At 37.9% G+C, this 12,928-nt stretch overlaps 1 protein-coding gene across 1 annotated transcript in view; it reads left to right on the top strand.

The window, feature by feature from the left end:
- LOC110456294 (cap-specific mRNA (nucleoside-2'-O-)-methyltransferase 1-like) overlaps positions 1-12,928 on the top strand; it is a 28,070-nt gene extending 15,142 nt beyond the window's left edge. The window contains exons 8-19 of the mRNA XM_021506936.1: positions 1,040-1,172; positions 1,722-1,907; positions 2,525-2,581; positions 3,102-3,159; positions 3,572-3,640; positions 4,352-4,492; positions 4,819-4,947; positions 5,550-5,641; positions 9,836-9,952; positions 10,095-10,213; positions 10,342-10,450; positions 11,065-12,928. Of these exons, the coding sequence (XP_021362611.1) occupies positions 1,040-1,172; positions 1,722-1,907; positions 2,525-2,581; positions 3,102-3,159; positions 3,572-3,640; positions 4,352-4,492; positions 4,819-4,947; positions 5,550-5,641; positions 9,836-9,952; positions 10,095-10,213; positions 10,342-10,450; positions 11,065-11,218 (1,364 nt within the window). The 3' untranslated portion in view covers positions 11,219-12,928. The remainder of the gene's footprint in view (positions 1-1,039; positions 1,173-1,721; positions 1,908-2,524; positions 2,582-3,101; positions 3,160-3,571; positions 3,641-4,351; positions 4,493-4,818; positions 4,948-5,549; positions 5,642-9,835; positions 9,953-10,094; positions 10,214-10,341; positions 10,451-11,064) is intronic.

Genomic DNA, 12,928 nt, shown 5'->3' with positions numbered 1-12,928 from the left:
ATGTACATTATCATGTTGAGTTTTACACCACTAAAACACCAGTTGTACATGTACATTATCATGTTGAGTTTTACACCAATAAAACACCAGTTGTACAGATTTCATTATTGTTGGGCACTACTGGCTGTCTTCAGATTAACATTAGTTTTATAAGTTTGTGGCCACTGGCCCAATTTTGGCTGTCAGTGATCCATTTTGCATACTTAAGGCTCTATATATATAGCTACATGTAAGCAGGGCTAGCACTGCATCATACAGTTTTGATCATCAAATGCTATCATCAGTCCAGATATATTATTTACATCACACCTTATTTTGTTGCTGCTATAATATCATCATTGTTTGACTAAATTTAATGGTTAACATTTTATGTCAGATACAGATTTTACACAAATGGTCCTGTTGTATTGAAAGATTATCACTTGTTGAACTGATAAATAGAAAGTGAAGTAATTCTTGACTCTGTCATTTAATACTAATAAACAAACATGTCACAGCAATACCAAATATCCACCAGCAGACTGAACATTATTTGAAGGTGTCTCAGGAAAATTTATGGAATAAAGTCATTTATCACATACCTATGTAATCTTACAATAGAAGTACAACAATTTTCGTTTGATATTTTCACATGTGTGATATACAAGATGTTGTATCACCATACTAGCTGGAACTACTTTCTATGGGAATCCCCTTGTCATGGCAAACTGAAAAGTTCCTGGTATTTGCAAAAAACATCAAAGTTTATAAAATCTTTGTATCGATCTCTCGCGGACATATATATTCACTCATGCGCTCTGGGCGCTCGTGAATATATATTCATCCGCGCAATAAACTTGAGCTTTCTGATTCGTTAGAAAAAACACAAGTGTGTGGTCTTGTATATGTAGTCTGTGCTGTGGAGTATCTGAATGTCTCAGACAGACTGTTACTATATCTCTGGTGATGTTCATGTGAAATGTCATGGTATTTGACATTGTGATTTGCCTGTAATAAGATCATCAATTGATAAATAAAGAACTATTTCAATGTATTTCAGGTGGGCACTTTGTATGTAAGCTGTTTGATCTTTTTACACCGTTCAGTATGGGTCTTGTGTACTTGATGTATCGCATATTTGACCGTGTGTCCATCTTCAAACCTGTTACCAGCAGACCAGCCAACTCAGAAAGGTATATATGTCTTGATCCTGTGCATAGTCTAGCATTGTAGATTCAAGTCATGTCCATCTGGCCCCAGTCGCTCAAAGATTGGTTAAATTTAACCTGTGTTAAGTGAAAATTATTGTCATTAACACACAGAGATTGAACCTTAACCTGTGTTAAGTGAAAATTATTGTCATTAACACACAGAGATTGAACCTTAACCAGTGGTTAGTGAAAATTGTTGTCATTAACAAACAATGGCTTAGCTTTCATTGCAAATATATAATCCTCAAAACACATCAATCTCATCTGATCCAGCAAATCTACAGCAGTGAAAATATATGAGATTTTTGTGATTTTGTTGTTTTCATATAAGAAAACACTTTGTTCTACGTACCCACTGGTTAACTGTTACCAAGCTTTGTGTAACCAGGGCCTGAAATATTATCAGTTTATGTTGGTCTATTTTGATATAAATACGTTTATGAATAATGTTGTTAGGATTGGTAAGTTGTTAAAACCATCCATTTTTGGCACAAAGTACTTATATATATATCTAAATGCAACATTTGTAAGGTACATTGTATGCCGGAACCTGAGAGGAGACAGGGAACCTGTTAGACAGTACATGCACGAGATCAACTTGGATCTGAACAAATTCATGTCAGCGACATCAGAAAAAGACATCAATGAGGTTGTACCAAACTCATTACTGGAGGGAGATGATGAGTTTTTCCAGTACATGTACGAATCCAATTTGTTGTAAGTATATCTATCAATTAAATTATGTACATCAGTCAATTTACTTTATTTCTATCAATTAACCGTAAGTTTATCCGTCAATTAACTTATGTATACCTGTCAAGTTACTGTAAGTGTATCTATCAATTTACTCTCTAAGTACTGTATATGTCTATCAATTTTCTGTATGTCTATGAACTTACTGTAAGTATTTTTAGTTAGGAAAATAATCCATTGAAATCTCATTGACAGACCTTATAAATACTATCAAATAAGTAAATCTGACAGAATGAGCTCCACTTGGTATTAAATGTTTGAGTAAATCTGACTGAATGAGGTCAACTTGGTATTAAATGTTTAAGTAAATCTGACTGAATGAGGTCCACTTGGTATTAAATGTTTAAGTAAAACTGACAGAATGAGGTCAACTTGGTATTAAATGTTTAAGTAAAACTGACAGAATGAGGTCAACTTGGTATTAAATGTTAACTCGAGTTCTAGTTGTCAACATTGTTTTCTACAGCTTGATTGATTTGAGGCTTTTTTGAAGTTTTAGAATTACAATGAATAGTTATGTATATCATTTTGTATTATAAAACGTGGATGATGAGTTGTACATGTAAATATTTTGCTGTCAGACTTGGGCGGCTACAGATCACCAGTCTCAAGAAGATACAGACATTTACACAGAACAGGTAAGACATACCTGTCCTATTTGTTACTTGTGTTATATGGATGTATTTAGTAATGTAGCAGTAAACCTGTCTTCACTGAATAATACATAATCTAGAAACCTGTGTAAACCAGGCCTCTAGAAACCTGTATAAACCAGGCCTCATTAAGGATCGTCTGAACCTGAAGGTTCTATATATACCCTTATGCTTTCATTAATCCAAAATCTAGTCTGCAGTTACTTTCAGATTCTTTCTCAGGAATGGGGGGAGGTACATGAATTATTACCTTCAGAATATACATCTCTAAAACAAATTGATTAAACCTCAATGGTTACTGGTCTTGTGAATAAATTAAAAAAAATGTACAGTTTGCATATTATCTATTCACACAAACAAATATAGGACTGCGCTCTTTTCGCCAAAGTTGGGGATGGACATATCGTGTACTCTACATACTCGTTGTATCGTTTGGTATCGACTTCCAGCCAGTGTTCAGTTTGTTAGATTTGGTGTTTATTATTTGTCAGTACTGTTATTTCAGTGACCTCTATGAAGGACGTCAGTCTGAGATTCGACGACAGTGTCTGGAGCGCTGGCAGGTTTGTTTCCATGATTCATTCTAGTGATTTGTTCCTAATTAACATACAAGCTAAGTCTAACTTCTGGAACCAGATCTGTTATCTAGATACTTATGTGTTATTATGAACTAAATAATTTGTTAATAATCTAAATCACATGTAGTGTGGCTTTTCTCTGACAAACAAACCACGTCAAGTTAATGTTTGGATAGAGAATGGAAGTCTGAAGTACAGTACTTTTCCACTATTTGTTTTAAACAACTTGTAATTTTTATTTATAAGATTTATTTCAATTATGCATATTCAAGGAATTATATTTTCAGATGATTTACTCTAATTTCCGGTATTTTGTTTTTTTCCACCTAAATCTCTCAGCTGTTAAAAGAGCCAACATATCGCTATTCACAATACCTTCAATACTTAATACACACAGATACCAGACCAAGTGCGATCAGCTCCTAGTAAAGAGGATCCCTTCAGGAAGTTTCAGGAAATCACGCAGGTATGATCTGTACAAAAATGTACAGGTAAACACACATGTAAGATTAGAGACACCTACACAAAGTTATAGGTAATCACACAAATACGATCTGTACAGAAATTTACAGGTATAATCACACATGTAAGAGTAAAGACACCTACATAAAGTTATAGGTAATCACACAAATACGATCTGTACAGAAATTTACAGGTATAATCACACATGTAAGATTAATTGTCTATAAACATATGTTCCTATAGGGAACGCAATAATATTAATGAACTTGTAAGTCGCTCTTTTCCAAGCTTTCGGGCTTAGCCCTTCGTCAGGAACGAAATGTCAAGATGGCTGTGACATAGAGGTCCAGTGACATTTAATCCCTGACGAAGGGCTAAGCCCGAAATGGAAAAGAGTGACTTACAAGTTCATTAACACATGTAAGAGTAAAGACACCTACACAAAGTTACAGGTGAGTACAGGTAAGTCCTCTACAAGAAGTTGCTGATAATCACATATCTGTAGGTATAGCGCTGTACAGAGAGTTCAATAGAATCAGATCTAGACAGGTCAATAATATATAAATAGTTCTCTACACAAAATTACAAGTAATCATACAGGAAAGAAAGAAATTAAATAATATGTAAAATGATATGAATATGTATGACATTCAGACTATCAATTTCTGCAATACACATGCTTGGAATATTAATTTATACCAAATTATTTTTTAAGGATGAAGATGAAGATTTCTTTGAGCATTCTGTCAGCCATTTAACACATGACAGTCTGGCCGCTATAAAGACTCCGTACGACTACAGGTGTTATGTGGTCGGAGGACTAGAGAAGAAGAGATGGTACATTCTGGGACTAGGGGTAAGTACATGTGTTCTAGTGGTTAAATTATATGTTATTGAGTGTGCATGTAAACATACTCTTTATTCAGTGATACATTATCATGGTACATGTATGTAAACATACTCTTTATTCAGTGATATATTATCATGGTACATGTATGTAAACATACTATTTATTCAGTGATACATTATCATGGTACATGTATGTAAACATACTCTTTATTCAGTGATACATTATCATGGTACATGTATGTTAACATACTCTTTATTCAGTGATATATTATCATGGTACATGCATGTAAACATGTTTGTATACTCTGTGATGGTAGTAATCTCTTGTTACAGCGATCTCATGTGTTTAAGTGGGATGGGAATCCTAAAACAAAGTGGAGAAAGATGGAAGAAAATATGAGAATTGAGCTCCCTTACAAGACTCTCATTGAGGTGGAGTTTGTACAGGAGTTTAAAGGGGAGGTAAGTCTGGTTCATACTGCCTGGGAATGAATGGCAAGTAGACTGTAGTCTTGTAAACACTGCATATATGAAGGTGGCGAAGTATGTATTTGTCCATTTATTGTATCTATAAGTAGCAAAATATTCTCTAATTAAACTACCAGGGTAAGCATTTCTTCTTCGGACATTTACATTTTTAATTATATTTTTACAGATGTTCCTCTTTGATTTTCAATAAGATTCATCAGTTTGGAAATATGCAAGTATCAAAAGTTTTACTTTCTACACAAACAATGTTCCTATCAAGCATGTCACAATGTTACAAGATCAGCCGGTCCCTTGGTCAATTTATGAGTTAGGTTTACCTGTACCTATAAGTGTGTTTACGCTCTCTTTCAACATTAGTGAAATGTCCTGTAGTGATCAGCTCTAGAAACCTTTTTCCTGTTTTGTGGCATTGCAGCATTATTGTCATACATTCCCCAGGTACCATATTGTATTTATTTCTATCATAAGTATGCCATAATTATCCCAGCTGATAAAGACAGTCAGAAAACAACGGCCATTGTCTAGCATACTAACAATAGAGTCACCACTACATATGTGACCTTTGACCTTGCCAGGGTATGGGACAGAAGAGACTGATGACACTACATGCCCTAGATGCCTTTTTTCTTTACGGAAAGGATGTGAGATACTTACACTTTAACGAGAGGTATGTATACTTACGGGTAATTACATATCAGTTTAGTAATACTATGAGTATTGTGTATAACTTTAATCAGACTATAAGTATAGAGGGTGTAGACTCTATGACAATTACGGTGTATCATGACTACAGTCAGACTATAAGTACATGTATGAAGGGTGTAGACTCCATGGCAACAGTGTATCACTTTAGTCAGACTATAAGTACATGTATGAAGGGTGTAGACTCCATGGCAACAGTGTATCACTTTAGTCAGACTATAAGTACATGTATTGAGGGTGTAGATTGACTCCATGGCAACAGTGTATCACTTTAGTCAGACTATAAGTACATGTATTGAGGGCGTAGACTGACTCCATGGCAACAGTGTATCACTTTATTCACACTATAAGTACATGTATGGAGAGTGTAGACTCCATGGCAACAGTGTATCACTTCAGTCAGACTACAAGTACATGCATGGAGGGTGTAGACTGACTCCATGGCAACAGTGCATCACTTCAGTCAGACTATAAGTACATGTATGGAGGGTGTAGACTGACTCCATGGCAACAGTGCATCACTTCAGTCAGACTATAAGTACATGTATTGAGGGTGTAGATTGACTCCATGGCAACAGTGTATCACTTTAGTCACACTATAAGTACATGTATGGTGGGCGTATAGACTCCATGACAACAGTGTATTACTTTAGTCACACTATAAGTACATGAATGGCGGGTGTCGACTCCATGGCAACAGTGTATCACTTTAGTCACACTATAAGTACATGTATGGTGGGCGTATAGACTCCATGACAACAGTGTATTACTTTAGTCACACTATAAGTACATGAATGGAGGGTGTAGACTCCATGGCAACAGTGTATCACTTTAGTCACACTATAAGTACATGTATGGTGGGCGTATAGACTCCATGACAACAGTGTATTACTTTAGTCACACTATAAGTACATGAATGGCGGGTGTCGACTCCATGGCAACAGTGTATCACTTTAGTCAGACTATAAGTACATGTATTGAGGGTGTAGACTGACTCCATGGCAACAGTGTATCACTTTATTCACACTATAAGTACATGTATGGAGAGTGTACACTCCATGGCAACAGTGTATCACTTCAGTCACACTATAAGTACATGTATGGAGGGTGTAGACTGACTCCATGGCAACAGTGCATCACTTCAGTCAGACTATAAGTACATGTATTGAGGGTGTAGACTGACTCCCTGGCAACAGTGTATCACTTTAGTCACACTATAAGTACATGTATGGAGAGTGTAGACTCCATGGCAACTGTGTATCACTTCAGTCAGACTACAAGTACATGCATGGCGGGAGCAGACTCCAAGGCAACAGTGTACCACTTCAGTCAGACTATTAGTACATGTATGGAGGGTGTATAGACTCCATGGCAACAGTGTATCACTTCAGTCAGACCATAAGTACATGTATGGAGGGTGTAGACTTGTATCACTTCAGTCAGACTATAAGTACATGTATTGAGGGTGTAGACTGACTCCATGGCAACAGTGTATCACTTTAGTCAGACTATAAGTACATGTATTGAGGGTGTAGATTGACTCCATGGCAACAGTGTATCACTTCAGTCAGACTACAAGTACATGCATGGAGGGTGTAGACTCCAAGGCAACAGTGTACCACTTCAGTCAGACTATTAGTACATGTATGGAGGGTGTATAGACTCCATGACAACAGTGTATTACTTTAGTCACACTATAAGTACATGAATGGAGGGTGTAGACTCCATGGCAACAGTGTATCACTTTAGTCACACTATAAGTACATGTATGGAGGGTGTAGACTCCATGGCAACAGTGCATCACTTCAGTCAGACTATAAGTTTAGAGGGTGTAGACACAATGTATCACTTTAGTCAGACTATAAGTACATGTATGGAGGGTGTAGACTCCATGGCAACAGTGTATCACTTCAGTCAGACTATAAGTACATGTATGGAGGGTGTAGACTCCATGGCAACAGTGTATCACTTCAGTCAGACTATAAGTACATGTATGGAGGGTGTAGACTCCATGGCAACAGTGTATCACTTCAGTCAGACTATAAGTACATGTATGGAGGGTGTAGACTCCATGGCAACAGTGTATCACTTCAGTCAGACTATAAGTACATGTATGGAGGGTGTAGACTCCATGGCAACAGTGTATCACTTCAGTCAGACTATAAGTACATGTATGGAGGGTGTAGACTCCATGGCAACAGTGTATCACTTCAGTCAGACTATAAGTACATGTATGGAGGGTGTAGACTCCATGGCAACAGTGTATCACTTCAGTCAGACTATAAGTACATGTATGGAGGGTGTAGACTCCATGGCAACAGTGTATCACTTCAGTCAGACTATAAGTACATGTATGGAGGGTGTAGACTCCATGGCAACAGTGTATCACTTCAGTCAGACTATAAGTACATGTATGGAGGGTGTAGACTCCATGGCAACAGTGTATCACTTCAGTCAGACTATAAGTACATGTATGGAGGGTGTAGACTCCATGGCAACAGTGTATCACTTCAGTCAGACTATAAGTACATGTATGGAGGGTGTAGACTCCATGGCAACAGTGTATCACTTCAGTCAGACTATAAGTACATGTATGGAGGGTGTAGACTCCATGGCAACAGTGTATCACTTCAGTCAGACTATAAGTACATGTATGGAGGGTGTAGACTCCATGGCAACAGTGTATCACTTCAGTCAGACTATAAGTACATGTATGGAGGGTGTAGACTCCATGGCAACAGTGTATCACTTCAGTCAGACTATAAGTACATGTATGGAGGGTGTAGACTCCATGGCAACAGTGTATCACTTCAGTCAGACTATAAGTACATGTATGGAGGGTGTAGACTCCATGGCAACAGTGTATCACTTCAGTCAGACTATAAGTACATGTATGGAGGGTGTAGACTCCATGGCAACAGTGTATCACTTCAGTCAGACTATAAGTACATGTATGGAGGGTGTAGACTCCATGGCAACAGTGTATCACTTCAGTCAGACTATAAGTACATGTATGGAGGGTGTAGACTCCATGGCAACAGTGTATCACTTTAGTCACACTATAAGTACATGTATGGAGAGTGTAGACTCCATGGCAACAGTGTATCACTTCAGTCAGACCATAAGTACATGTATGGAGGGTGTAGACTTGTATCACTTCAGTCAGACTATAAGTACATGTATGGAGGGTGTAGACTCCATGGCAACAGTGTATCACTTTAGTCACACTATAAGTACATGTATGGAGAGTGTAGACTCCATGGCAACAGTGTATCACTTCAGTCAGACCATAAGTACATGTATGGAGGGTGTAGACTTGTATCACTTCAGTCAGACTATAAGTACATGTATGGAGGGTGTAGACTCCATGGCAACAGTGTATCACTTTAGTCACACTATAAGTACATGTATGGAGAGTGTAGACTCCATGGCAACAGTGTATCACTTCAGTCAGACCATAAGTACATGTATGGAGGGTGTAGACTTGTATCACTTCAGTCAGACTATAAGTACATGTATGGAGGGTGTAGACTCCATGGCAACAGTGTATCACTTCAGTCAGACCATAAGTACATGTATGGAGGGTGTAGACTTGTATCACTTCAGTCAGACTATAAGTACATGTATGGAGGGTGTAGACTCCATGGCAACAGTGTATCACTTTAGTCACACTATAAGTACATGTATGGAGAGTGTAGACTCCATGGCAACAGTGTATCACTTCAGTCAGACCATAAGTACATGTATGGAGGGTGTAGACTTGTATCACTTCAGTCAGACTATAAGTACATGCATGGAGGGTGTAGACTCCATGGCAACAGTGTATCACTTTAGTCACACTATAAGTACATGTATGGAGAGTGTAGACTCCATGGCAACAGTGTATCACTTCAGTCAGACCATAAGTACATGTATGGAGGGTGTAGACTTGTATCACTTCAGTCAGACTATAAGTACATGTATGGAGGGTGTAGACTCCATGGCAACAGTGTATCACTTCAGTCAGACTATAAGTACATGTATGGAGAGTGTAGACTCGTATCACTTCAGCCAATGTTAGTAAACTTTATGTACAGTTAGATATGTGTACACTTTAGATGTTGTGCTGTTAGAAGTATGACATTAACATAAAATTGACTGTGTAATTATTTGTACTCAGAATGGAAAAGCTTAAGAAATTTGTGAAGGCAGTCAACAAACCAACACGATCAGATCTGGTCCAGATCGTGGTGCCCAACATCTTCAGGCTGGAACACATTGAACAGATATTTGAAAGGTGAGATTTAGTATAGAATAAATTAGTCTTGTTAGATAACCGTATGTGACATACTATAAAAGATATTTATAAACTAATGTCAGTTGAGACTGAAAAGTCATGAAGAAGGTTCATGTGATTTATAACTCCAATTTGTTTGTAGATTAGCCATGAAGAAGGTGAAGGGTTCAAGTCAGCTCAGACTGTGTTACTCTCCCCCAGACAGAAAAGATGGCCGAAGCTTTCTACCTACAGGTGTCTGCTTTGTCAAGACCTGTAAAGGTGGGGTTTTATTTAACATTTGTATTCGTTTTGACCTTATATTGTTGAAATGAGAATGCAGCCTTTTTATGCTATCCTTTCTCACTATCATATAGTACATGTTGTACAGCTACTTTTTCCTCTGATAGATCCATGGACTATTGCACTGAGCAGATCTAAGGGCAGGAAATATTTCTACAATCTCCATAGCAAGGAATCAAAGTTCGAAATTCCACGAGAAAGCATAGCGTCTGTGAGGTAAGTGGTTTAATATTCAGATATACCAGACAAGTTGTGGACAAATTTGTGAAGTATATATCCAGTGTTAATTACTACTGGTGGTGTTTGTAATACGTTATATGTAGGGTAAACCATTGGTTTTCCTGTGTAGGCTGTCAGTGATCAGAATGTTACATCTAGCATTTATAAATTATCTGAATGCTTACTAGCATGGACAGTAATGCATGATATCTGTTGGTCTTTAAGTTCTCCAATCACTTATATTTATGTACATGTCGGTATGCAATGCTTGTGTAAATAAAAGAGAGAATATCTGATTCTCCTAAGGTACTAAAGTGGGGCAGACATCTTTAGAGGTATTCACCAGCAATCTTTTCTCCATTTAATACCAAATCAATGGAATTTTATAGACAGCCCACCATTGGTGGATACCTAGTAGTATTCACTAGAGAGTGCTAGTATTCACTATATATCCTTAATTGATGAGTGAATAAACATGCAAGTATTCATTAGAGATCAAGTATTCGTTAGAGATATATATTTTCCAAAGAAAATGGATGTCAGTACTGAAGAATGACTTAAATGTGTAGCGTACATGTGAATCTAGTGAGTGATTGACTTGTGATCCACAGAGATACCAAGCTGAATACGTGGTGGTGGGTGTGGGAGGAGGGAGTGAAGATCCACGATAGCCAGACCTTCAATCCACACACAGACAAGGTATCCAAGGACGAAATTCTCAGTGTCATTCAGGGACTGTTGGACAAACTCACCGGTCAGCGGTGACACATTCAGTGGACAGTGCTGACTTAAAACTGGACGAAATCCGGAAAAAATACTCTCTACGTGACAAGCTGCACTCCGCCAATTAAAGCCTCCCATTATAACTGGAGGAACTATTGGTCTGGATGAATGGGGGTTAATGATTTTTAATGACATGCTGTGGCTGTTAAAATGTATTTACAGCAATTTAGTTTTGTTATGAGACTAAGCACAACAGAACTTTTTTGGAGTATTTGTCGATTTTATCCCGATTTTACATGTACCGGTGTTTGTAAAGTCACGAAAAGCAGGCCCAGTTGTTGTTGGACCACTGACGTGGTTAGGATGTTAACGTTGCCCATCAGATGTAAGAATGAACTTATTGTTGGAAGTTAGTGCAGCAGTTGTGTAACTACTGACGTTGTTAAAAGATTTGACTTGTAGTACATGTAAAATGATTACGGTTGTGATTCGTATATAACCCAGTCATTATTTATCTATAAGTACATGGTTATGAGATGGTGCAGTAGTTGCGTGACTACAGATGTGGTTATCATTAAGTTGTCCCAGTAGTTGTGTGACTATGGACGTGGTTATAATTAAGTTGTCCCAGTAGTTGTGTGACTACGGACGTGGTTATAATTAAGTTGTCCCAGTAGTTGTGTGACTACGGACGTGGTAATGATTAAGTTGTCCCAGTAGTTGCGTGACTACAGACTTGGTTATAATTAAGTTGTCCCAGTAGTTGTGTGACTACGGACGTGGTTATAATTACTTTGTCCCAGTAGTTGTGTGACTACGGATGTGGTTATAATTAAGTTGTCCCCGTAGTTGTGTGACTATGGACGTGCTTATAATTACTTTGTCCCAGTAGTTGTGTGACTATGGATGTGGTTATCATTAAGTTGTCCCAGTAGTTGCGTGACTACGGACGTGGTTATAATTAAGTTGTACCAGTAGTTGTGTGACTACGGGCGTGCTTATAATTAAGTTGTCCCAGTAGTTGTGTGACTACGGACGTGCTTATAATTACTTTGTCCCAGTAGCTGTGTGACTACGGACATGGTTATAATTAAGTTGTCCCAGTAGTTGTGTGACTACGGGCGTGCTTATAATTAAGTTGTCCCAGTACCTGTTTGACTAGGGACTGGGTTATAATTACTTTGTACCTGTAGTTGTGTGACTACGGACGTGGTTATGATTAAGTTGTCCCAGTAGTTGTGTGACTACGGACGTGCTTATAATTAAGTTGTCCTAGTAGTTGTGTGACTACAGACGTGGTTATAATTAAGTTGTCCCAGTAGTTGTGTGACTACGGACGTGGTAATAATTACTTTGTCCCAGTAGTTTTGTGACTACGGACGTGGTTATTATAAAGTTGTCCCAGTAGTTGTGTGACTACGGACGTGGTTATAATTACTTTATACCTGTAGTTGTGTGACTACGGACGTGGTTATGATTAAGTTGTCCCAGTAGTTGTGTGAGTACGGACGTGGTTATAATTAAGTTGTCCCAGTAGTTGTGTGACTACGGATGTGGTAATAATTACTTTGTCCCAGTAGTTGTATGACTACGGACGTGGTTATTATAAAGTTGTCCCAGTAGTTGTGTGACTATGGACGTGGTTATAATTAATTTGTCCCAGTACCTGTTTGACTAGGGACTGGGTTATAAATACTTTGTCCCAATGGTTGTGCGACAATGGACGTGGTTATAATTTAGTTGTCCCACTAT

The sequence above is a fragment of the Mizuhopecten yessoensis genome, unplaced genomic scaffold (genome assembly GCF_002113885.1).
Source record: "Mizuhopecten yessoensis strain PY_sf001 unplaced genomic scaffold, ASM211388v2 scaffold8631, whole genome shotgun sequence".
Classification (NCBI taxonomy): domain Eukaryota; kingdom Metazoa; phylum Mollusca; class Bivalvia; order Pectinida; family Pectinidae; genus Mizuhopecten; species Mizuhopecten yessoensis.
The sequence above is the reverse complement of the archived record's forward strand: the minus strand, read 5'-3'. Positions and strand labels throughout refer to the sequence as shown.